The sequence below is a fragment of the Cibotium barometz genome, chromosome 57 (assembly GCF_041138505.1).
Source record: "Cibotium barometz isolate CiBa-2024 chromosome 57, ASM4113850v1, whole genome shotgun sequence".
NCBI classification, from domain to species: Eukaryota; Viridiplantae; Streptophyta; class Polypodiopsida; order Cyatheales; family Cibotiaceae; genus Cibotium; species Cibotium barometz.
In genome coordinates this window covers 1,305,096-1,332,111 of record NC_141102.1, presented here as the reverse complement: position 1 = coordinate 1,332,111, position 27,016 = coordinate 1,305,096, and the positions used below count along the sequence as shown (strand labels likewise).

The following is a 27,016-nucleotide window of genomic DNA, read 5'->3' as shown; positions in this document are numbered from 1 at the left end:
CTGCAAGCACTCCCCCAGGGCAAATGCCTGGGACAGGATGGGCTTCCAGTCTCTTTGTTTCTTTGTCATTAGGCTTCAAAGCCGCTTTCAATGAGATTATGGCCACAGGCTCAATGCGAGAGAGGCTGACTGAGGGTTTGATCCATTTGCTTCCCAAGGAGGGTGCAGACCGATTGGAGATTCGGCAGTGGAGACCTATCACCCTCCTAGGGACCGTCTACAAAATCCTCGCCCAAAACATCAGCCGGTGCCTTCAGCCTTTCCTCCCCAACTTGATACATGGCACGCAGACATGTTTTGTTCAAGATCGGAGTGTCACATGGGGAAGCTCTCGGAGTCTTCTTTCAGCCCTAAACACCATCTTGGAACATGCTTGATGCAAAACACATATAGGAGATGGAGAGAACGGAGAGAGATAGCTGAGTATTCAGTATATTCTATAGTACAAAAAGGTGTACAGCTCTTGGGTAGCCATAGACTGCCTTCAAAAGGTGGTAAAACAGCTAATCAAAACCCTAGTCTATGATCCTACTCCTTAGAGGAGTGAGGGATCTAAACCTTGAGCAAGTGTGCCCTTTTATAGGGCTGGAATCCCTTTTATGGATTGGCCAAACTTTGGCCAGGTCTTGGACAATAATTCCTATTATTGCTGCAGCTGACAGAGACATATCTCTTTCATGAGCTGGCCGACAGCCTCTTGTGTCCTCCACAAGGCCTTCCTGCTCAAACTAGCAGCACTAGCTCCACAATCTGGTCCAAGTCTTGTTCTTATCTGTTGCCCTTCAAGGATTGGGATCAGCATGTACATGTGCATGCACATGGCACGGAGTATCCGACATCTTCACTTTTTGGGAAGTGACCGCATTGGCCAATTTCAGGCAGCAGGATTTGCTCGATATCATTCACACCCTCTGTGGACATTGGGGGAAGCTTCAAGGTGGCTCTGATCGCATGCAGAAGCGTCAAGAACTATCATTAACAACCTCATTAAAGCATATTATAGAGAAGATTGAATATGTTTTTGACATCTTCGTAAAGGGACTTGCTTCAGGCCTTCCTGCAGACTTGGTGTCACGGTCCTTTCTTCAGACAGTGGTGGTGAGCCCACATTCATTATAGACCACCGGTATGGTTGTTCCCCCCTCCCACTGTATGAGGTAGCGAGTTCCCCCTAGAGTCGCCAACCGGAGGAGTGCACCTCCTTTTTTTCGTCATTTTGATTATTGCTCCCACTATGGAGTTGAGTATGTACTTGGCCTGCATGGCTGTTCCTTTTGGTAACTAATAGAAGGATCTCTTTTCCGGGAAAAAAAAAGGATAGCTACAATCTAGTAACAAGTAAGGGTGCATAATTTTTGGTGCAAATAATAGCAGCCCAACAAAATTATGGACCATAAGTCAACCAATTTCAACCAAGACCACACATGCAGATCCAAGTAAGGTGATGGGCCCCAACTGCGTGATGTTGGCCTTATCCCCACCTTTTGGGATAAGGTGGATAAAACCCTACATGAGAAAGGGGGCCATCGTACCTGTACGTCCCATCTCTTATAAAGCAATAGTGATCTCATCCCCAATGTGGTCCCGAAACTATATAAAGAAGGATGGGGAGTGACCATCATCCCCTAGGCATTTTCCTTTTGAAAGATCCTGCAATGCATGTCTCAACTCGTCCTTCGAGAAAGGGGCATGCGTGAGGAACACACATCATGTGTGATAAGTCTGGGCATGCACTCCCAAACTTTCTGTTGTGCAACATCTCTTAGGGGAGAGGGGGCTTTATAGAAAGCAATATCCGATAAAAATCTGACGCAATGCTTCTCACCTTAGTCTAAAAATCCGGCTCAGTCTGAATCTCTCCGTGTGAGTCCTGCAAGTATCTCACACATTCCCTACTATGGGTAGGTCCATGTGTTGAGAAGAAGTAATTGTTGCATCTACCACCCATCTGTACCCAAAAGGCCTCGTTAGCATGAAACGAGAACTCAGCCCGCCTACCCATGGCCATCTACAGCTCTACTTTAACTATAGACAAGAGGTTTGGGATCCAAGGAGACTAGGAATGCTTCTCGTGTTCCCTCTGAAGCGCAGTAATCCTGCACACCCGACAGCTCTCTCCTTCTCCAAGGCTTCTTGTTTCTTGGCCAAAGCAACACTATGATAATACTAGCTGGTGCCCTCTAGGGCCAATGCAACTGTCTGCTGAGGGTCGGGATCGGCACATGACCTCCCCAGTCCAGGCCCCAATCATCCACATAAGACAAGTTGAAGATAGGATGGGTCCCTTTAGATTATATATACCCATTCATCTTCCACTCTGCCTTTGCATGCGGGATTACTTGGCATCCTTTTTCCCATCTAGCAATCCCCACTACCATGCAAGATTTGCACCTCTAATGAGGTCATCCTGTCACCTCTCACATTAGATGCTAAATATTCAAGATGCCCAATTCCTGACCCTCATGCATGACCATAATCCACTGCGCTGCAGCAGGTATGATAACACTAATCCAAATAACATGAGGCATAGGTGATGCTGCAGCTGAAATGCATAGCATGCTGCTGCAATTGGGGCAAATGGCTTGAAAAATATAGGCCTTCAAAATCTTCCAACTGCAAAGCAGCTAACTTAAGAGGAATCAGGGCTGAGACGCTCAAATGGATGTTGGTGCAAGCAGCTGGCATCCCATCCTCTGTTAAAATTCACAGAGCATACTATGACAATGAGACATTCTTTTGCAAAGACCAGTGAAAAAAAAAAGGTTGAATGTGTACTATTTCAGAATCATGATCAGATGGGAATCCAGAAATGCTCTGGTCGTGCTTCAGATCATGTCAAAAAGTGCAGCAACCACAGAAATCTTGAAATGAGCAATATATTTCTGACGTTTTCCACTAAGGGTTGTGAAATTGCCTCTCAATTTTGAAGAAAATATTGACATATTGCCCCCTCTGCCCATGCATCGATGTCCTGAAGCTTACAGATTGTTCTTGCTCATAGCCGGTTCTTCAAAGGATTATTCATGACACACAGAATGGGTTTCTCCAAGGAAGGGTTATATTTGACAACATCTTCTCATTTTGGGAAGCTGTAGAGTGGGCTTAATCTAGCCAGCAACCCCTTGCCATCCTCCTACTGGACTTTGAAAAAGCATATGGAGTGGATTGGGACTTCTTGGAAGGCACGATGGCACGCGTGGGTTCTCCTAGGACTGGATCATAGAGGTTTCATGCCTATATAGGGAGGCCCATAGCATAGTTTTGGCCTGCGGCGTATGTGGTGAGCGCTTTGAGATTTTCCGCTCGAGGCAGCAGGGATGCCCCCTAGCTCCTTTATTGTTTTTCATAGTAGTGAAGGCTATGAGCATCTTCATTCAGGCTACCCTAGGAGTCTCGGGCCTCAAATTGCCTCTACAGATAGAGAAAGAGTTATTGGACTCAGAGTTAGCAAATGATATCACAATGTTTTTGGAGGCCTCACATGCATGTCTCTGTGCCTTCTGGCCAGCCTTGGAGATGTTTTGTTTGACAACAAGAGTCATCATTAACTGGCACAAGTCACTGAGATTCTGGATTAGTGATTCCCTGCAGGGAGATCGGGGCTTGGATGTGGGGTTTACTTGGATTGACAGAGGGTGCACGGCCAGATACCTTGGGTGGCAGTTGGCATTGACATTTCCCCAGCACAACAGCTTGTCATGAGCATTAAGAGCAAATTTCAGCATTGGAGTAGCAAGAAGTTTGATTTGGCATCTATAGCCTTGGTAGTGAATGAAGTGCTGCTGGCCACTGCTTGGTTTATCACTTCTTGTTGGGTATTTCATAGGGGATGCATTGGCCAGTTATGTCACGTCATTCAAAAAAAAATGGTGGCACAGTACACCCCAGGGTTAGAGTTGCTTGGGAAGGGATTGAACATCGTAGACCCAGAGGTGCAGTATAAGGCGTTTCTTTGGAAGATGATTATTAGAGGATTTCTTTTTGGCCTTGAGCCATGGAAGGACTTTGTCATGCAACAGGTTATGAGGTGTACTCCGGTTAGGGGAGGTGACTGGATATAGAAACTTTATCTTTTTGGAGAGCATCACCCCCCATCCTAGATGCCTTCTACGGGTTTGGGATTGCATGAGGAGGTTCTTGGTTCACATACCTGGGCGGTCAGCTGCAGAGCTAACAAACTGCCCATTCGTAGTTGCCCCAAGAGGTATGTGAACCAAGAACGTCCTCATGCAATCCCAAGCCCAAAGAAGGGATCTAACCAAAGGGGAGGATGTGGGCTAATGCTCTGCCTCTTGTGATAGCTGTGATTGTACTGTCCCCCTCCATGTCGTCAGTTGATTCCAACGTGCTGAAATCCTCTCCCATACACCAGGCATCAACTTAAGGAAGGCCTTGTTAAACTTTGATCTAGAAAGGGGTACAGTCCCTAGTGCTGGGGGCATAAATGTTGACGAAACGAACATGGCTATTCCTAACCTGAATAGCCACTGGGCCTGCACTAGAACGATCACCTGTCTCCAAGTCCTGAGGCACGAAGTGGTTGCATCACCAAAATGCAAAGTCCTCCTTGGTTGGCTAATGGGCCAAAAGCTGGGGACCAATAAGTGTAGCTGCAGCTTGAAGAATCTTACTGCCAAATGGAGTGGAACCTGCACTGATTGATGCTTATGTAGGATCAATATGATGTCAATCTTGCCTGCCACCAAGGCTCTCTGCCACCTCTCCCGATCATTCATCTTCCAGTTGTGGCTTTGAGTGGCACTTTCAGGTCTCTCAAGCATGAGATAGTCCCCTTGGTGAAAAGGGTCTTGAAGGAGACATCTTGATGTAAGACACTCAAGTAGTGAGACCACCTTTGCTGCTGACTAGGGTACATGATCACCAGAAGGCGCATTACCTCTATCACCACTCCATAATCACTAGAGGTGAAAGGTATAATCAGCATATTCTACAATTAGGACAGCCCACACAATTTCCTGCTTGTTATCATCACGTTTGACCTCCAAGGAACAAGGCAACGATATGTTTTTAGGGGGTTGGGAACATGTGGATTTCCACACAAAGTGTCGTGATATATTAAAAGCTCTGTGGTGATGTAAATTGAGCAAAGAGACCACCAAACTGTTACAGAATGTCAAAACCTTTGTAAAAATTAATTGTGACAGATTTATGCATGTGCGTCTTCATCCGGCTCAAAAATCAACTTTCTGGATTTCAAGCCGGGACCAAGTTCTCCACATCATGTTGAAGAAAATGGGTATTCTGATTGTGTCAAGCAACTCTTGAACTTGAACATCCATTTCTAAGTGCTAGTTGTGAAGTCTGAATCAGTAAGAGCATGCATCTGCATTTGCCAGTTTGCAATGTCTTAACGAGTAAGCTTGTGTGTAGAAACAAAGCTTCAGCAACCCATATTGAGATTTCAACATCAGAATCCGTAGTGGCCTGTGCAGCCCATCCACTGAATGACCATATTGTTGCAGGAACTGAGGTGAGCTGTTCAGAATTGTTTCATGACCATGACCCTTATTCTTTTTCTTTTCCAATCACACATTGACTGAGTAACAAACTTGTGGCAGGAAGCATCTATCCTTGTAATTGGACATAAAAGGGACCCCACTCAAAAAGACAACTATGAAACCTAGTTAGTAAGAGCAATTTTGCAGACTTCACAATTGACCTCTGGCAGATGTTTCATAGGGGCAAAAGCAGTGGAATTGGCGGCAAACATATTTTTGCTTTGGTTGGAACTGTATGCGGTGGTGAAATGGAAAATCAAGTTGTGCAAAAGTTTTATCTTACAGGCCAGTATGGATCATGTTTCTCACAGGTGGGCTGCATAAGCAAAGGTGAGTTGCTTCCGGGATCCTCTGCGTTGATGTATGAAGGAGTGTTTCCAAATTGGTTGTAGGCATTCAAATGTTGTGAGGTGTTGATACATTCAGGGGTGAAAATCTCGTTGAGTATGGCTCCCCATATGTCTCTGCGCACCTCTCCACCTGCCTGCTATCTTCTCCTCCTGCTCACCACTCCTGCTGCTAGCAGAAGGAGAAGGAGAGTAATGGCAGGCAGGAGGAGAAGATGGTGGGCACATAAAGGGGTGAATAGCCAGCAGAAGAGAAATGCGCCATACCCCTCCTCTGCGCATTTCCCTGCTGCCCACCGTTCTCTGCCTCTTGCCCTCTTTTCCCTTCTCCTGCACAGATAAGCCCCTCCTCGGAGATATTTTTTGTGTGTTCAAGTTGGCTGCTGACCCTTTGATTGGCATTATGGCTTCTACCCAAGCCAATCATTCTCCACCCCCACCTGCCGGGAGAATAATCCTTTTCTTCAAAGATGAGCTTATGACCTTGCAGGCGGATTTTGATAAAGAAGTCAAGACCACACTCATTGGAAAGATTTTCAGGTCTCAACCTTCGCCCTCACAGGCTAGGGATTGGATCTTGGCGGCACTGCCCACAAAGCTTGCCTCGCACTTTATTGATGTCTGCTTGCTTGGAAGGGGCTTCTGCCAGCAGATTTTGATTCTGCAGAGGCAACCTCACAAGACTCTTGAGAGCAGCCCGTTTCCTCTCAGCCAGAAGAAATTGGTCTCCTTCCAATACCGCTGGAACTTTACCAGAGATTTGGGGTGCCAAAAACTCCTCCCTGAGTACACATACCAGAGTCTCTTTACTAAGATGCAGAGTTATCATGGCAAGTGATGAATGTTTGGAGAGCTTCTGATGCTCTGACTCTAGGCAAACAATTGCTCTTTTCTTAGAGAGTGTTAGTGATCTTTATCCTAGTATGGCCCTAGCGAGGAGGCGAGATCTTGGATAGAGAGAGAGCCATTAGGCATAGACTGCAACGTGAGCCCAACAATGCCCACCTCCATCCGAGACAACGTATCATTGCTTATGGGAGTGTGGAGGAGCACAGAGGATTTGGGTACCTATAGCCTAGCTCTTGGGTAGATTTTTTTCCCATTTTTTTTTTTCAAAAAGAGACTTCTATTAAGTATGAAAAAGACATACAACAATCACAGTTATAAGCCGGAAAAGAATAGAATCACCCCAATATGTAAGGTGATTTCAACCACTGAGGAGCATCATGATGCCATGAAAGACCTGTGGTACTAGAGGAAAAGAAGATGCCATGGTCCCACTCCTGCATAAATATCACGTGCTTTGCCTGCGCAGAACAAGAGGGCCCTTGACTACGAGCCCAAGTAGCCATAAGAGTATGGATGATATCACCCCATACAGTACTAATGCACTGAGACCTAAAAATCTGGACACCCTCAATAGCCTTCGTGCATCTAGCTCTCCAGATCTGCCATGCTGTAATACTGGCAACAATCTCCCAATTGGTGTCAATCCTCTGTCTGGGGGTGTATAATCAGAGTGAGGGACATCCTGCAATAAACCATGCTGTGCAATACTTCTACGAATGAAAATAGCAGAATTTGTACCACTGCCCTCACAAAAAAGCTGTGGACCAGACTGGGAGAACTAAGCAACTGCCCCCCAAGTCACATGCATGGCTTGGCCACTCAATTCGCCCATAAGTTGGGCTACAGAACCCCAAATCTGGTGTGCAGTGCTGCATCCCCATAAACAATGTTGTACAGTCTCAGAATCTACCGCACACCTAGGACAGGAAGGTGCTACACCGAAAACCGATCTCCACTGATTGGTGGGAAGACCACCATGTAAGAATAACCAAAAGAAATGAGAGATCTGGCTCTTTCTGTATGAGTGCCAAAGTCTATGCCAATATCTGCGTTGTATCACTGGAGAAATATCATAGCTCTCCCAATGAGGCCTGAGAGTAGGGATCCTATGCATCTGTTGAGTGAGGAGAAGCATGACATTCCGGATGGTGAAATTGAAAAAAGGAAGGCTTTTCAAAGGATTGAAGGCATCAATTCTCTCCCACTCTCCTGGATCCCACTGAAGATATCTGATAGGATTGCCACCATATTTGAGCCATGAGTCACTATCTGAGGAGAAGGGTCAATGAACCAATGCTTCCCCGAATGACCAACAATCCTTATTGGACTAAGCCTAGTATCTGGGATAATCTCCTCCATACTACATGATGCAATCTGTAGCCTCCTGGCCCGGGAGAGCAATGACCTGCAGAGGTATGCCTATCGTTGAAAAAACTCCCAGCCAACTCGGATGATAGTCTCCATGAAAGGTCCCAGAGAGCCACTCATGTCGAATAGCTGCATCAATCTGATCAATACGAATGCGAGAGCCCCTGTGATGCTGAATGGATACAGGTCTCCGATCCTCCGGAAGACTCTTAAAGGTCTTCCAAGCAAGAACTGTGTATGCACATCTGTCCCATCCTGACCACTGCATATAACGAGATGCACCAAGTGGCCGACCGGCCTCATCCCTGATGAACTCGTTCCACATAATAGGTTGTCGGTCAGCCTCATCCAAAGACCTAGGAAGCCTTTGTCGCAAAAAAGATCTCATGCTTCTGCATGCTCTGACAATGGCTGCAATAAGAGGGGAAGATGGTGCCTTGATATCAGCATCTGTGAACAAAAATCATGTGCTAAGCATCCAGTCTATCCCGACCCGGGGTGTACATCTGGAAATCTGAGACAAGAAAAAATCCTTCCAAGGCTCAGTGCTTGGTAGGAAACCTCTGACCACAAGTTTGCAGAGTAACGCCTTGCACTGAACATCGGGATCGATAATATTCAAGGTCCCCTCTCATTTGGGCTGAATAGCTGTGAGCCAAGCTACCCTGGCACGAGTGTCTGAGGTGCCATCCAAACCCGACCAGAGAAAATTGTGGATCAATCTCTGCAATTGACCAATGCACGCACGAGAGAAGCACCAACAAGAGGCAATAAACCAAGCTGAGGCAAGCAATACCTGATTAGCCACCAAAGCTCTGGAAGCGAAATCTAATCTCTTGGAGCTCCAATGAAGGAGCTTCTTTCGAATACTCATAAGTACCGAAGCAAACTACTGTGTAGGAGAAATATCAATCCCAACTTGGCATCCCAAATATCCAGCAGTGCATCCTCTGCAGATCCATGTAAAACCAAGCTCTGCACCCCAAGCAATTCTCGGTGAATCACTAACCCAAAAACCAACAGATTTGTGCCAATTAATGAGTGCCCTTGCTGCCAAACAAAACTCCTCTAGTGCTACCCGGAAGGAACATAAGAATATATGTGAAGCCTCCAAGAACATGGTTGTGTCATCAGCTTAACTCAGAGTCAACCAATTCCTCTTGACTACGAAGAGGCAACCACAATCCAGAAATACTAGCAGTGGAGCGGAGAAAGATGCTCATGGCCTCTTCAACTATGATATATAATAATGGGGCTAAAGGGCAACCCTACTGTACTGAGCGAGAAATCTAAAACCGCTCTCCTCTATCATCGCAAGCGAGCACTCTACTGTGGGCATCATGATACATGCATGAAACTCCCTTGATCTAGCTCTGAGAGAAGCCCATATGGCTAAGAGTACTCTCAAGGAAGTTCCAATCCACTCTATCATAGGCCTTCTCAAAATCCAAGAGCAGAATGGCTAAGGGCTGATTGCTTGCTTTAGCCCATTTGACGGCCTCCCAAAACGAGAAAATGTAAGAATCCATTCTAAGTATCATGAATGACATCCTGCAAAATTGACTGCAATCTGATGCTCACTACCTTAGCAAGTATCTTATATGTAGTCCCAAGTAAGGTGATAGGTCTCCATTGGCCAATCAATGTCTTATCCCCACTCTTAGGAAAAATAAGCCTCTCAGTGAGAGAAGAAGGCATAGAACCTGTGTCCCACATCTCATGGAGAGCCGATGTGATCTCAGTCCCAATCTCATCCCAAAAAGTAATGAAAAAAACAGGGGAGAGGCCATCCTCCCCTGGACACTTACCATGAGGTATGGCATGAAGAGCATGACTGAACTCTTGCATAGAAAAAGGGGCATCCAGAGCGGCACACATCTCCTCAGTGATCAAATGTGGCAATGCATTCCAAACCTTCCTCTGTGCCTTGTGTCTCAAATCAGAGTGCGGCTCAGAAGCTGGCGATAGAAATCAGTGGTAATTTGTCTAACCGTAAGAGGATCTAAGTGAAGAGTGCCATGTGAATCTTGCAACTGCCTGACACTATCTCTGGCATGAGATGGGCCGTGAGTAGCAAAGAAATGTTTGTAGCATTTGCCCCATCTGTGTCCAAAAGGATTCCTGGGCATGGAAACGGTACTCCGTGCACTGCTCAAGAGAGTGATGAAGTTTTGCCCTAACAATACATAAAGAATCTACAACCCATTGAGCAGGAGGATGTGTCTCCTGCTCTTTTTGTAAGGCAGCCAATCTACGTCTAATAGCCCTTTCTAAATCCAAGGCCTCTTAGAAAGGGCACATCTGAAAACAAATGATCAGGGATGCGTACATGGGGTGCTCCCACACTGGCTAGCATCTAGTTTATGCTCTTGCAAGAGCAATGCCTCCATAGGTCCACCTGTGACTGCACAATGAAGTTGGGTTTTTACAATTTGTTTCCGCCAACGTGGAAAAAACCCCCAAGACCCTAAATGTTCCAAGAGACAATCCTCATAAGGACTCAGATTAGGAACGACCAGATCTCGTGGTCGACAAAGGACCCCCTTTAGAGGCGGAAGTACGTCTCGCATAGGCAAGGGAGGGAAAATTTGACGATGTAAACCTTACATCTCTCTCCCACTCCAGGGAAAAGCCAGGGCTAGTCCTCAAAACTGGAGAGGTACCATGAAAATGCGAATGTGCAACATCATCCTCAAAGGTACAAATATCCTGTAACTGTAATTCAACATCCTCCTGTGAAGGATCCAAATCATGTGCCTGCAAAGCCTCATCCTCCAAAGAAGGATCATCATCCTGTGAGGCAAGAGCTGCAGAAGTTAGGGTGCTCCACAAGGGGTGTGGGTGAAGGGGCAGGTACGGGTGTTCGAGGGTGCCTGCCATCCCTAACCACAACCCAACGCTGTGTGGTCTATTGTGGCAAAGGAGCAACTGGAGTCTCGGCAATTGCAGAAGGCATCTGATGGGTAGGACCACGCCGCCTCCTAGCATGGCCCCTCTATCTGGGACAATCTCTAGCAATGTGGCCCTGTCAACAACAAATCCGACACTGGTCAGGTTTGCTTGCAATCTCCATCCTCTGGCGGAAATGAGATCCGTCAGGTCTCTGAAGCATAATATGATCGTCAGTAATTGATGGATCAGGAACAAGCACAAGGTCTCGGGGTACACCATCAAGAGTGGCGGTAACAATCGCGAAAGCTGAGGTGGGAGAGCTCGGAAGGACTGGTACCTCTAGAACCTGGCCAAAGGATGCCCCTATGGAAGCTAAAAGCTTCCAATAGGACTGAGAAAGAGCAGGGAACCGCAGTGAGATCGGGGTAAGGCGCTGATCCTCTGCCAGTGGATCAAAGCCCACCTGGTACTGAAAGAAGAAAATCTTCCTAGGACCAAGAGGGAAGGGGCTTCCATCCAAAACCTGAGAAGTAGCTTCTGAAGAATGAAAGTCCACCTAGAAGCAGCCTCGACCAAGCAAACGAGTTTCTTGGAAGTGCACAATCAGCTCCGAAGGGAGAGCTGCTAGAAGCCATTCATGGGCCTACGAATGAGAGGGGTGGGAACCATAAACTCTCGCAACAAGGGTGGTCTGGACCTCAAGGTCAATGTCGTGCTGACGAGAGGTGAGCTCGTCTTGTGAAAAATTGATGATTCTCTCAGCCAGTGGGGGTGACGAAAGATTGGCTGCGGCAAAAGAAGCCATAAAGCCAATCGAGAAAGTGTGGGCGGCCGACTTGAAACCAAATAAAATGCCTTAAAATCATCGAGGAAAGACAGGTAAAGATGGTGTGCACTAAACTTGGAGAGGTAGAAGAAAGGTCGAAGAGAGAAGGGGGAAGTGTGGATGGGGTAAGATATGTGAAAAAACCATGTGTTAAGGGGAGAGAAAAGAGATGGGGATGTATATTGAAGAAAGAGACAAAGAGTGAGTGCAAAAAAGACCGTGCATAGCACTTTGACACTTTTTTAGAATTTTTTGAAGCTGCCATGGTGTTGCCAAAGGCGGCCTAGATGGATGAAACATGTTGTGGTGTGTTGGTGACAAGGAGAGAGAAAGGTAGGTAGACAAGGGAAGAGAGAAGAGGGGAAAAATTGGAAGAATATATGTAATTTTGGACCAATACTACGTAATAGCTCATTTGATTTGAATACTCTATTAATGAGCATATTAGATTTGTTTTGGATTGAGGTTATGGATAACTATTTCTTAGTTGTTGGCATAGGAGCTGGTAATCAATCCATGCTTGCTAAGTTTCGTCTCATCGGCGAAACTAAACTCTGGTGGAAACAATGGCGCTGAGACAAGGGGGTCACCGAATGACCTGGAGTGACATGAAACAAGTTGTGAAGGACCGTTGCCTCTCCCCTCTCATGAATGCATTATGATGAATGGGTTCTTCAACTTCAAGCAGCTCAGCTTAACTCTAGAGGAATACTACTCAAAATTAGGAAAAGACTGTGTCTCGCCTTACCTATCGAGAGATGGTTTTTGGAGATGATAGAGCTTGAGTCTAGATTCATTCACTAGAGGAAACAATTGCAAAGTGCATTGTGGTAGGATTTCTTGAGATCCTGGCCATGTAGGTACTAGCTTCTTGGCTCGTTTAAGGTATTGAGCCTAGTAGAGGAGCACCAATTCACCTTGAGAAAAGCGAGGGCGATGTAAATGACGGTCGTGTCATGCCTTGCGTTGGTGTTGCTTTGCTTCTAGGGCACGGGTTTTTTCTAAGATTGAGAGGGCAATTGGAGGAAGAATGAGAGGCTCCAGCGTAGGAGACATGTGATTCGATGGTGACCTTAAGGGAACCATGGTTAAATTTGAAAGCGGAGATGGCGCGAGCGTAATGGCTAAAACTAGAAGGGCTATGGTGAGTAGTTGCTTTATATGCAGTGTGATGCAAAAAATTTACTCGAAGAGCATCCGACCATTGCTTGGGAATCATAATACAACACTTTATTGGTGCTTTTTGCCACCAATTGGCTCGAGGGTAGTAATAAGCAAGGAGGGTGGTGATGATTTCATTGATAAACTGGGAACCGTGATCACTTGTCAGCTCCAAGGGACAACCAAAGTGTGTGAGGATGTGCTCATAATGGAATCGGGCGAGTGTAGAGGCGGTGGCATCTTTGGTGGCATGTACTTTTGCCCACTTGTTGGCGACACGGACATAGCGACATCTTTTGGGATAAACCATGGGATCGATGGGGCACACGAAGTCAATTCCCCATCTTTGGAACGAAGACCAAGCAAGGGACACTTGTAGAGGGCGGTTGGATTGACGGGTGGGCTTTTGTTGTTGAGCTTCGAGGGAATACTCAGAGACCAGATAGCAAAAAGTTTTTGAGAGTCCCACTTGGCGTGCTAAATTTTAGTGTACCTATATAGCTAGGTTGCCCGACAAACTGAGGAGTGAATGGTTCTCTCTAGACAATATGCTCAAGAGTCGCGACAAGGAGATCACGCATACTAGCATAGAGAAGCTTTCTCACACACTATTGGTCTTTGACTTTCCTTGGTTTGGTCTTTAACACCATTTAATTCCTTTGTCTTATCTTTGGATGGAGGCTTCGTACAATCCATTGTTGCGTTGGACCATTCTAGACTGTTCATGCCGCCATGCAATAGAGGCATGGGTTTGCTAGATCAAGAACATGTACTCCTCCTTATTGTGGAGAGTCCTATTGTAAGCATAAAGGGTATGGTAGGTGAGCACTGGATTCAATGTTGATGCGAGCCTAAAAGTAGTCGTTGGATGACATCTTGTATAATTGATTCTGTTTACGTCCACTTGAAATCCCTGGGAGTTTCCCTCCGCTTCATCGATTGGAAGCCCCACTACTACGACTTCATTGGTTAAGGTGGTTTCACCTACCCGTGTGCTATCGAAAGGCGCTTCACCATCTTACTTGCGTGTAATGAAAGCCTATGCTATTCTCGTTGTTATTAGCTCGTTGCTATTTGTGCTACGTTATAGTGAACTAGGTACTTGTGCAATACAGCTTAACCAAGGTATACCATGCATCTTTAGGTGTCATGTCATGTAATATGACCAACCATAGAATTGGACACATTAAATAACCTTGTCGGGCCTCTCATGCCTTGTCTTAAAGGCCTATATCTATTAGCTATTTGTGGCAATCGAAGAAATCTATGCAAAGGTAGAATATTCCTCACCACCCGCCGATGGTTCATGGATCATCGATAGTGGAGCATCTTATATGACCAGTCAAAAGGGCTAGTAAAGCTTTTCCTCAAACCGTTAGGAGAGTCCATATCTTGGGGAACAATGCCAAATGTCCAACCATGGGAACATGTTCTATTTCGTTTCTTTCTAGCAATGGTGATACTAAGAAGTCCGATGTCCTTTACGTGCAAGACATCAAGGGGAATCTACTGTTTGGCCATAGTTGATTGTGACTTGAAGGTTCTCTTCAGTGCGGTGATCACAAATGTCAGTGGGGCAATGTTTATGGCGGTCCAAAACACTTGGATATTGCCATTGGCAAATGCTAAGATAGAGAGGAGGACTAAGGATCATTGGTATAGATTGACACATTAATGGGTCGTAGCTCATGTTTTCTTCAATGGCAAGATGGGAATGTGTGAAAGTTAGGAATAAGATTGGAGGTGATGACATCGTGGTTAAGTGTTTATACACTTGGAACACCTCAACAAAGATGACCTCAGGTTACTTATATAGATGCAATTTTACATGGGTTGGATGGCTTCTTAGAATATTCACAATAGAGGTTTGTTAGTGGAAGTTAACAAAACAATTGTATTCAAAGGATAAGAGTTGTTTATCATGACCTAGGTAGCATTTGACCAGATACTTAAAGCTCAAAGCTAGAGTTAGCACGAATGACTTGTGATACCTTGGAGCATGTTATTGATCACATGATTTTTTTCTTTTTCTACTAGTTCAAAGGTGTATTTGATGTGAAGTTCTAGTGATGACTAAGAGTGAGTGGATCAAGGTTACCAAAAGATTGCACTTAAGGAGGACATATAGTTGGTCTCATTGGACGGTTTGGAGTGGATCATTGTATATTTGGTGGATGCATGCGGCATGGAGAGATTCTGTAGAGTTATTAGAGAGATCCCAAATCGGCATTGACATATTTACATCTACTTCACAACATGACCTCCCTCTTGCATGTTTGCCTCACTAGTTATTGTGGTCCTCTAAACATTGACAAGTCTTAAGTATATGGACACAATCTTGTTTTACATGTATGGAACCAGTTCTGGGGGACATGGGCGTGCCAATCGGTGGACTAGTGCTAGTGTGGATATAACAAGATGTGGTGCGCTAGAGTTAGCCAACCAAACTACTATAACTAGGTTTCTTAGGTCTTGTTTCCCATATAATTTACGAGAGTGATCACTCTATGAGGCATTTTCATCAGCGACGCCAACTCTCACATGTCTAATTTGGAGAGCATGATTGGTGGTTTGGGTCGCCACACTTGAGTACTGATCATTGTGAAAGTAGTTTTGTGAGAATCTATTGCTTCCATTATTACTAGCATCTTCCATCAAACTAAAACGGCTCGAAATATCCAAAGCATTACTACCAGAGCGAAGTGTGCACGATCGATTGGATCTGACAACCCCACGTGTTTTACCAAAAGTGTAAGGATATGATGAGGTCAATTATAAATCATAATTTGTTTAGAAAAGTAGCTAGGTAGGTTTGTGTGATTGAGTTCCAAAAGAAAGCTTTGCCATGGTTGCACATATTATTGATTTTGGATGAATTTAAGCCAAGTACGATTGGTCACTATGGTTGATTAATATGTGCTAAGTTGCTTGATAGGGTGAGGTGCATGTAATCATTAGACAATGTAATATTCATGGTCCATGTGGTGCACTAAATCCCACTTCTCCTTGTATGATTGATGGGAATGTAGGTGGGTGTGGTCGACGAGCACGACATAAGATGACTGCTCTATCAGTTGGTGATTCCTTAGAAGCGTGGTCGATGCTCTAATGGCCCAATGGAGGAGGTATCATGAGGTGTGTGGGCTGGGTTGTTGGTGTTGGTGTGCTGAAGAAATCTATCAGGGTCCTTTGTTTAGGTACATCATGGCTCGGTCTCGTGTCTGCCAAGAGGGTCTCTCTGTGTCTCCTGAGCTCAAGTAGGAACATGCCCAGGCACCTCTGATCCTCAAACTCCATGACCTTGCGTAACGGCCCAAAACCCTCTCGGAAGAGGCAATGATATCTTCCTCGGATCTCATAATAGATTGTACATCGGCAAATGTAGTGCTCCTCTGTCGTCTCTGCCTCCTGGTAGCATAGCTGACAAATGCGGTCGTCCAAGATCTGATGCACATATCGCCATGTCTCAATCCGCAGTTGGTGTGATGAGGTCGGGTGGGTGATAAAATCATCTGATGAGAGGTGTAGAAAATGCCTAAGGGCTCAAGGGGACTAGTCCATGTCCTCTTTTTGTCCACTCTGATGATATCCATCCTGATCATGCGGTTTTGCTCTAAGCGATTGAGATGCAAAAATGGACAATCTAGATTGTACTGAAAGGGTGGTAGTGCCTCTACCGGCAAACCATGTAGGTCAAACCATGATCTCATCTGAGTGTACCAGCAATGAGTATCTCCATCCTTTGCCAACTGTGTGGATGAGGTCAATGCCAATCGAGAGTACCTCTGCTGAGGGAGCTCCCATAGACGCTATAAAGAGAGAGAGAGAGATCATGCTGGTGCATTTACCATCTTATTTAATTTAATCAGGCAAAAAATGATTTCGGTGTCCTATTTGAGGGAAGGGGTAGAAAGAAAGATCCCCCCTTCGCTCCGTAAAGTGAGGAAGAGCATGAATCATTGTTGCATAAATCTAATTTTACAAGCAACCATCACTTTGAGAGAGAGAGAGAGAGAGAGAGAGAGAGAGAGAGAAAGAAAGAAAGTTATATGAAACATCTTCAAAAGACCTAGTGTGTCTATGAGACTAAAAGTGAAAGATAGTGTCCATGAGAGAGAGAGAGAGAGAGATTAAAATTTAAATGGGTGGGGATATGTGGTGATGTGTGCTCACTCTCAAGTAAATTCATGTCAACATGTAATGTCTCTCTTTATCTCTCTCTCTCTCTCTCTCTCTCTCTCTCTCTCACACACACACACATGCACTCACTGCACCCTCTCTCTCTCTCTCTCACACACACGGGTGGGGGTGTGTGTGTGTGAGAGAGAGAGAGAGAGTGTGTGTGTGTGTGTGTACGTGTGAGGTGAGAGAGAGTGTGTGTGTGTGTGTGTGTGTGTGTGCTTGTGAGAGAGAGAGAGAGAGAGAAAGAGGGGAGATATGTGCGTATGTTTGAGAGAGAGAAAGACATTACATGTAAGATGCATTTATTTGAGAGTGAGTATACCTCACGACACATCTCCACTCACTAAATTTTAATCTTAATTAAATTTTAATTAGTTAAATTATATATATACGTGTATAATTAATCAAAATATTATACATAATATATGTGTTGTGCGAGAGTGTATGCGTGCGTGTGCGTGTGTGTGTATAAGACAGAGTGTATTCATGCATGTGTTTAAGAGTGAGTGTGTGTGTATGCGTGCCTGTGAGAGTTTTTGATGTGGGACAGTGTGTGAGAAGAGAGGGAGTGTGTGGGGACTTGTCAATGAGGAAACTTTTCTTAGTTACCTCTCTCTCTCTACTTTGAACACTCTCTACCACCTCTTAGCCTAACATAGCCCAACCTAGCCTAGCTCTTGCCCTCTAACTTAGCTCCTTTCTTTCTCTCTATTACCATCTCTCTTCTCTCACACTCTCATCTCTCTCTTCTCTCACATTCTCATCTCTCTCTTCTCTCTATCTCCTCTCTCTCTCTCTCTCTTTCTTTTCTCACTTTCATCTCTCTTCTCTCTCTCATCTGTCTATTTGTTTTCTCTCTCTCTCTCTCTCTCTCTCTCTCTCTCTCTCTCTCTCTCTCTCTCTCCCATCTATTTCTCTTCTACCATCTCTCTCTCTCTCTCTCTCTCTCTCTCTCTCTCTCTCTCTCTCTCTCTCTATATATATATATATATATATATATATATATATAATCCCTCCCTCTTCTCGATCTCTCTCCTCTCTTTTTTCTTCTCTTTTGTATCTTTCTCTCCTCTCTGTGTTTCTCTTCTTTCACTCTTCCTTCTCTTTTTTGCCATCTCTCTCTCATTTCTATATCTCTCTTCTCACTTCTTCCTTCTCTATATGTGTCCTCTCTCTCTCTCTCTCTCTCTCTCTCTCATGAACATATTACATTTGTTTATGCGTACAAGTTATGTATGATGTTTGTTCTTGTTGCAATTTTGCTTTTTTACTCACATCCTAAGAGCGCATTATTTTGGCAATTCAAAGTCATTTCATATTATCCTCCCTCTCTGGAGTAGGGTCACCAGGTCTATAATTATGAATTATCTCTTTACACGTGTCTTCTTTTCTACTACACCATGCAAAGAGATAGAGTGATAGTGTTCTATTACACCATTGAATTTGAGAGAGATCAAGACAAAGAAAAGGAATATCACTTACACAATAAAAAAACATGAAACTTTTGAGTGTTGTCAAGTTTTAATTAAGTAAAAACTATCTTTACAAATCCAATTTATCTAGAGTAAATTTAACTACGCCATTTGGATCTACACAGACTACATACTCTTGAATGAGCATCTTGAACTTAAACAAGAACCAATTTGTAATTGATTGTTGAGAACTCGATTGTTATTAAAATAGATATCATTGTGTATGTAGAAGCAAGCTTACTTTTGTTTATCGGAATGGATAAAGAGATGGATGTCTCTATACAATCCTAGTAACAATTTCATTACCAATGTATAGTGTATGTTGACCTTTCGCTAAATACTTAAGTTTTGGTGGATTTTATATACGTTATATGAATCCATTATACTTCAATAAACATTCTCAATTGTATTTGGTTGGTTTGACATGCTTACATTTGCCTCTATTGATGGGTATATTTTGTAGATGGGAGGTTGGGACACTTGGATAGTGTATATTAGACATACTATCCAAGTTGGGACACTTGGATAGTGTCAATTATCAAGATAATACTTATTGAGATTAATTACTTTCTACAATATAAAGAATTGTTGATTCTTCAACTTTGCTCATTTTATCCTTCCTTATCAACATCCATCTTGTATAGATTAGAGATCGACTACTTAAGTTTGCATGTGAATACTTTGGATTTTGAACTTGATTGGTGTTAAAGGCTCGATGATGAAAGTAGCTTCACTCGTAATGGATCCATAGGAGGTTTATCCCTTTGTGTACTTATTGCATTACTTCTCTATATACAAAACATTCTTATTAATTATGATTCTTACTTAGAGTCATGTTATTTTGCGATTATGAGAAATAAATGTAAAATTTCTTCTCTTATCTGAGTAGGGATTTATAATCCATGTGCTACATGCTGAGAGAGAGATGGTGGATTATCGTCACTACCATCTGCATCTGATTCATACTTGTTGGTAACTTCTTTCTCATCTTCTTGATCCTTGGCATCTTCCTTATCTTCTTCCTCTTCCTCCTTACTCAAAGGTAACTTGCCTTTGTCTCCGAGAGCTACGGATTAATTGCTTAGCATTTTTCCTTCACATAAGATAACAATGTCCAATTTAGTATACGCACCTGATGCGTGTTTCATATAAGGATATAAACTTCATATAGTAGTGTTGCCTTATTTTCCTTTGTCTCCAAGAGCCACAGACTAACTCTTATATAGCAACTTCTCTTGTTTTACTAATATAGCAAATCATTAAAATACAACTTACCACTCTTGCCTATTTTTTTGGCAATGCCTATAGAAATCTTTTCTTTTAATCTTTTAGATAGTCGTCCTTAGGGTCTTACTTTTGAGCCGCTATGTATATGGTGTTTTTGTGACCAAGGTGTCACCATTCTTTTATACCAAGTGGCACATGTTGCATGATTTTTTGTGTTATGCATTTGTGTATCCATATGTTAATGCACATGCTATTATATAAGAAAAGACATGTGTTAAATTTTAATGTGATGATCGTATAAATTAGTACACGCACATGTACACAGCTTGTTTGATAGTCAACTTAATCTAAGGATACTGTTCGATTGATTGAACACTTTTTTATCTTCCCAACACGTCCCTTGAATAAGCTACTATAATGCAAGCACTTTAGCTCCATAGTGTCCATTGTGTGTGTGACTGGGAAAACCTCACTTATATTCTTTGTTCTTGTGATGAGCTTTACACTGTACTCCACAATCTGATGCCACAGAATCTCAGTTTTTAGCCACACACACCATTAATCAATGCTAGCAACAAGCAAAATAAAATCATAGAGCACAGGATCAAACTTAATAGATTATAAATGTAGTTGAACAATATATTTCATAGTTAACATCTTGCATTTCAAAAGTTTCAACAATTGTAGCCTCTTCTTCTCATCGAACACCATTACTAACAAAATACAAACTTTGTGCTCTTTAGGCAATGTGCAGGTAGCTAGGTTATAGAGTCGCTCCTCATTGATGCAGTTTGGCTTCTCATTCTAGTTAATTTGAGCTACTAGACTACATCACCATTCAAATATCACATTAATAAAAGTTTAAAATAAAAAATTAATGTACATATATTACATAAAACAAGAGACTTTACCTAAACCACTCCTATTTCTTGATTTACTACCATATCCAACTTCATTGTGCTGATAAAATCATTCAATATTTCTATCTCTCTAGTGGTAGAAAGGTACTCATCCTATATATTGATCCTATATATTAAGCAATATAAATTAAGTATGTTTATCTTACATTTCTATATAGCTTTATACTTTCAAAATTGCTATACTATTACATAGAACATAATTTGTGTCATGATTGGAAGAGGACAAGTATACCAAGGTCCCTCCCTTCGTTCCTACTTCTGTAAATGCTGCGCACCCACTGATTATTTAAATTCTGAGCATATATAAGTATGGTTTCCTTATTTGCTATCCCCAATGCTCAAATAAAACAAATCTTGTCAATGGGTATTGAGGAAATGTAGCCCACCTCATTCATCCTATAAAAGTGGCATTACTTGAGTTGTGAAAAATAGAATAATAAATAACGATATAGATTATGAAAAGACAATGGCATATCGATTCGATTCAGCCTATAAGTGAGAGAACCTCTCTCATTCTCATTCTCTATGTCCGGGAGAATCGTATGCACGCAAGGGTGGTACTCTCACACAAGCTTGATTTATTATAACTTAATTAATTAGTTAATCTCAATAGAGTATGAGCATTCGAAGAACTTACCTCTATCTATTTCCTCTATTCATATTATAAGATGGTGATTTGCCATCCCAAATGTATAACATCTTCTCAAATAGGAAAGTCCACTCGGATTCTCATATTTGATCTTCAAATTCTTTATTTGCTTTCCATATGTATTTCCAACTATCCTTGTGTACATTAAGCACCTCTCTAACAGGATACTTGGATGATTTAGCAGAGCAAATAAAATTTTTCCTACTCCTAACATATCCATTCACGAAAAACTCCACACATAACCTTTGGTACCTAAAGTGAACCCTTCTTATTGTAGGGTTACTTCTAACTAGGCAACAAAGTGGAACAGGAGATAGAGGAGTTAATTTCTTCACCTATTCAAAAGATTGGCCTATACTTATTATAACTAGGCGACAAAGTGGAACGGGAGATAGAGGAGTTGATTTCTTCACCTGTTGAAAAGAGTGGTCTATACTTATTATAATTGATGATCAACACCCTTACTTTAACTTAGAATTGTCATACACAAATGTGTTTGCTTACTGTCCAAATGATTAATGGTGTTTTGTAGTTTCATATCAACACTGAAGTAGTTTATCATGAAATTTTCGTCTATGTCAAAACCTCATCATCATCTTCCTTTGCATTCGACTCATCTTTGTCTTCTTACGCCACCTCCTTTGCGGGTCTCTTCTTAGACTAGTTGTTTGGTGTCTTCTTTCTTGGCCTCCCACACAATTTCCTTTTCCTTCTCCTCTTCCACACAATTTCCTTTTCCTTCTTCTCTTCTTCATCATGGGAAATTTGTTTTTTAGACCTTTTTTCATGTTGTTGTTGTGAAGGCACCCACTCTTTATCTTCATTATTGGCCTTGCGCTTTCTATGTGTGTGCTTGTTTAATACTTCTCTATGCTACTTTTGGGTGTCTTTGATTGGGCTTTTTCTTGAGGCACAATAGGTACATTCAGAGTTTCTTTCTCCCACCTTTAACGTTCAAAGAATTTCTTGATCCTTATATTAATACCCAAGCACAATTCATAAAATGTCACTTTTTCACAAATTTTTCATAAAATAATATAGTATTGAATTGAATGATGAAATCTTACAAGATCTTTTATCGGTCAAATGATAAAGCTTTTCATTGCATCATGAAGATACACAAAGTGGTACATTTTTTTCCTCACAAAGAAGTCACAAGAACACCCATATGATCATGAGGAAGTGGAACACCATGAATCAAATCCTTTTTCACCTCCATTTGTAGAACTATGTCCTTGTCCACTTCTACTTTATTGTAAATAAAACCCACAACACAATCCCTTTATATATAACCTTTGATCCATTTGTGTAATTGATATTATTGGAAAAAAACTACATCTCATCTCCTTAACAAAAAAGGCAGTACTGCTATATCCCCATCAGTCCTTGAATTAAAGATGGGCATTGGCAATCATTGCCCAAGATGCAAGTTCGAACATTGGTGCCTTTTGTTTTTGTTTTTCAAGCCGGGGTCAGAAACAAGCACGCTCATTCTGAGACTCGAACAGAGAACCCACAAGGTGTCAAGTTCATTGCCCAAGATGCAAGTTCAAACCTTGCTACACTACACCCATGAGGTGTCAAGTCTGAACCCTACTACACCATACCCATATAGTGAGCTATGTGGACATAAAGGGAGCCATGATTTCCTTTATTAAGCACAGGTGTTCTTGATTGTCTGGGCAAGAGAAGAACAAATGTGTGACTGTCTCCTCAGCCTTGTTACATCTTTGACACAAGGCAGATCCAATGCCCAAAGAGGAGGCTTTTTGATGAGTCCACACAGCTACAATCAACCATGTGATAATAAATATAATAAATTAAACAGTTAAATAAATATATTAATATAGTACATTTATTATATTAAATATATATCAACTTTAAAAAATAATAATAATAAAAGTATACTTTTGATTAATTAAGTTCACAAAGTTAGTTAATATTTAAATAATTATTTAGAATATATTTAAATACATATATTATAAACTTATTTCTTATTCAAATAAAATTATAAAGCATATTTAATACATATATTTATGATATAAATATATATACTAAGGTTAATCATAGATATAATATTTATATAAATAATTAATATTTATTTATTTATTTTATTAAATCATAATATTATTATATAAAATTAAATTTTATATATATATATAACGGGAGGGGCCAAGGAGTGATGGGCAAGGGGCCAACCTAGAGGGAGGGGGTGATGGGGTAGGAAGGGAGGGAGGGGGTGACTGACAGGAGGGAGGAGGGGAACATGAGGAAGAGGGGGGGTTAGGGCCTAACCCTAACCCCCTCCTACCATATTCAGAGGCCCAACCAACCGGCTAGGAGGGAGGGGCAGCTCACCGATGAGAGGCGCACCTTGAATATCAGCAGGGTAAGGGTTAGGATCGGCCGGCCATGTATGGGCGCCCATGTGTGCCCTTGCCCGAGGCCTCGCTCCCGTTATTCCTCAGAGAGGCGAGGCGAGAGACTAGGGGAGGGGCGACAGGCAGGGAAATGAGGGGGAGAGGGTTAGGGCCTAATCCTAACCCTCACCGCTTCTCCTCTAAAAATGGTCATTAGCAACCATATCCAAAGGCCATATTCTAGGGGTAGGGTTAGGGTTGAGTAACTCTAACCCTAACCCCAATGCGCAAATCGGGTCATTGGGGGCCTTGGAATATGGTTGCCAACAACGACCATATTCAGAGGAGAGGGCGTAAAGTTGGGGTGGGTTGAGGTTATAGGCCCTTACCCTCCCCCCTCCCTTGTCGCCCCGCTTTCCCTCCCTCCACCTCTCACCCCGTTCCTCCCTCCCTTCCCCGCCCCTCTTGGAGGGGAGGGGTGCCCCTTCCTCCCTCCCTCCCTCCCTCCCTCTTGGTCAGCCCCTCCCTCCCTCCCCTTCCTCCCTCCCTCCCTCTTGGTCAGCCCCTCCCTCCCCTCTGAGCTGTCGGCCCTCCCTCTCTCTCGGCCTCCCTCCCAATTGGCCCTCTCGGTCGATCTTAGAGGGAGTGCCAATGACCAATCGATCCCTCCTTGAGCCCCTCTGGCTGCCCCCTGCCTCCATCTCTTCCTATCAGGCAAGAGGGGTGGCCAACTGGGAGAGGCACCTCCCCTCTCTCCTCGTAGGGGCCAAGAGAGGCCCCTCTTGGTCACTTGCTCCCTCCCGCTGACCACCCCTCTCGCACAGAGAGAGAGAGAGAGAGAGAGAGAGAGAGAGAGAGAGAGAGAGAGAGAGAGAGAGAGAGAGAGAGAGAGAGAGAGAGAGGTACTTGGATTTAAGAGTGTATTCAATTTAGAAAAACTATACAATGATCACCACAAACCAATATATACGATTACAAAATAGATTTAATAATTTTTAAAATCTATATTAAAAATAAATAATAATTTATATTTATAATTATAATTAAAAATACGTCGGAGTTATTTATGCATTTAATATCAAATATTCTCATTAAATTTTATACATTTCAAATTTAATTTTTTTCTTTGTTTATTTATTTGTTTCGATCTATTTTTTAAAACTTAAATTCTTTTCTATTTTTCACTTTGTATTTCTAGGTCATATGTTAGTTTGCAAACGTACACATTTCTTTCTCTTGTTTTTTAAATTTGTGGTTTTATTTATTAGGTCGTATAGTACCTTACAAACATACACATCTCCTTTTGATTTGTGTTTTTTATTTATTAGGTCATATAGTACTTTAAAAAAATACATATCTCCTTCTTCTCTTTTTTTGATTTGTGTTTTTGTTTATTAGGTCGTATAGTACTTTACAAACATACACATCTCCTTCTCTTCTTTTTTTAATTTGTGTTTTTGTTTATTGAGATGAAGAATATAACATTTCACATTTTTATTGGTGGGGGTTCAAAATCATATCTTATTGTTAAGACTATATAAGGGTGTCTTTATATTTCCAAACTTGATGATTATGTTAGAATTTTATTGTAATGAAAGGGGCTTGGTCTTGGGCTTGAATTAGAGCTTTAGGCATGGTTTGGACATAAGGGAAGCCCATGGGCATGGATATGGCCGAGTAAGTGTGGAGACCCAACATTAAAATAAAGTGTGAAAAGGTGAGCAAGTATATAAGTGAACAAATTATAATTAGGTTCAACTAATCATTTTACTAATCAAATCATACTTTCTTGGAGCTTCAAGCTTCCATTGCTATGGTGGTACTCCTTTGAGTGCATGTGGTACTCCATTATGAGTGCATTTCTTTGTCTCTCTCTCTCCATCACTACAGTGGTATCAGAGCCATGCCTTTGATCCATTTCCATTTCCACCTTAGTTTCAAGAAAAATTGAGTGCATGTGGTACTCCATTATGAGTGCATTTCTTTGTCTCTCTCTCTCTCTCTCTCCGTCACTACAGTGGTATCAGAGCCATGCCTTTGATCCATTTCCATTTCCACCTTAGTTTCAAGAAAAATTGAGTGCATGTGGTACTCCATTATGAGTGCATTTCTTTGTCTCTCTCTCTCTCTCTCTCTCCGTCACTACAGTGGTATCAGAGCCATGCCTTTGATCCATTTCCATCTTAGTTTCAAGAAAAATTGAGAAATTCTTGGATTTCTTGATCAAGAAATGGGACTTGATGATCTTGTTGAGGGGAATTGATCTTGCTTGAGTGGAATTAATATTTTGATTCACCCTTTTCATAAGCTTTTGGGGCCATGGATGGTAGAGGACCAAATTTTGATGGATCGTTCCTAAATTTTAATCTTGGGACCAAAAATTGGGAAAATTTGTTGATCTTAATTAGGTAGTTAATAAAAAATATTTTACTTGCTCCCTTCTTCTTTCTTAATCTTGGGAGAAATTAGGGCTTTAATCTCAGTGATTAGCATGCATTACCCTAGGGCTTTGGTGGTGACGAGCTTTCTCTTCAACTCGGTTACAAGAAACATCCATTTCCATAGCTTGGCGGGCCGTATACTAGTTTCTTTTTAGCGTTATTTTCTCTATAGAAATTTGCGTTTAAGCGCCGTTGTTTTGGTTGCCTTGCTAAGCCTAGCCAAGGCTTAAGCAACTTCACAAGCTTGTAAACATTGGCAAGGGCACAATTTACAGCCGTTTGTTAGGGAGTTTCAAGAGGCGATCGGCTGCAGATCAGGCATTTCTTTCTACTACGCGAATGGGCCATTAACGTGGACAATTTTCCTTCTTTAGGGCTATCTAATGCAAGCCTTAAGGCTTAGCAAGGCTTAAGAGTCTTTGCCATGGTGATTTCTTGGGTATGAAGGAGCTTCTTTAACAAAATTTACCATGAGTCGCGCATAAGAGCTGCAACTTGTTTGATCAAATTGAGAGCTTCATCTCACTATGATTTGAATACCTTCTTGCCAAAAGATCATTGCTATGTACAAATGGTAAGCCTCCTTATGATTCATGAGCTATCTCTTGTGTTTTTTTTTTCCATGGATGAGCTTGGGGATTTACCATTAGGGCAAGCATGCCTCAAAATGTTGGGAATCAACACCATAGCTTGAATTATTGTGTGCAAAATCTTTGATTAATTGAGGGTGAAGAAGACTTTTAGACACAAGTTTGATGTGAAAGGACATTTCCATGCTTGGCACATGATGATTGTTCAAGAAC

At 42.4% G+C, this 27,016-nt stretch overlaps 1 protein-coding gene across 3 annotated transcripts in view; it reads left to right on the top strand.

Annotated features, from left to right (window-relative positions):
- The window catches only part of LOC147606308 (Transducin/WD40 repeat-like superfamily protein), an 88,072-nt gene extending 81,435 nt beyond the window's left edge, over nucleotides 1-6,637 (top strand). For 2 of the 3 annotated variants that reach the window (XR_015264959.1, XM_086791904.1), the window contains exon 15: nucleotides 5,166-5,257. Coding sequence is in view for 1 of the 3 variants with exons in the window: in XM_086791903.1 (XP_086648029.1) it covers nucleotides 5,166-5,257; nucleotides 5,392-5,491; nucleotides 5,580-5,645 (258 nt within the window). In the remaining 2 variants the exon portion in view is untranslated. Of the gene's footprint in view, nucleotides 1-5,165; nucleotides 5,258-5,391; nucleotides 5,492-5,579 lie in introns of those variants that run through there. The other variant, XM_086791903.1, reaches the window with a different exon arrangement.
- The last annotated feature ends 20,379 nt before the right edge of the window (nucleotides 6,638-27,016 follow it).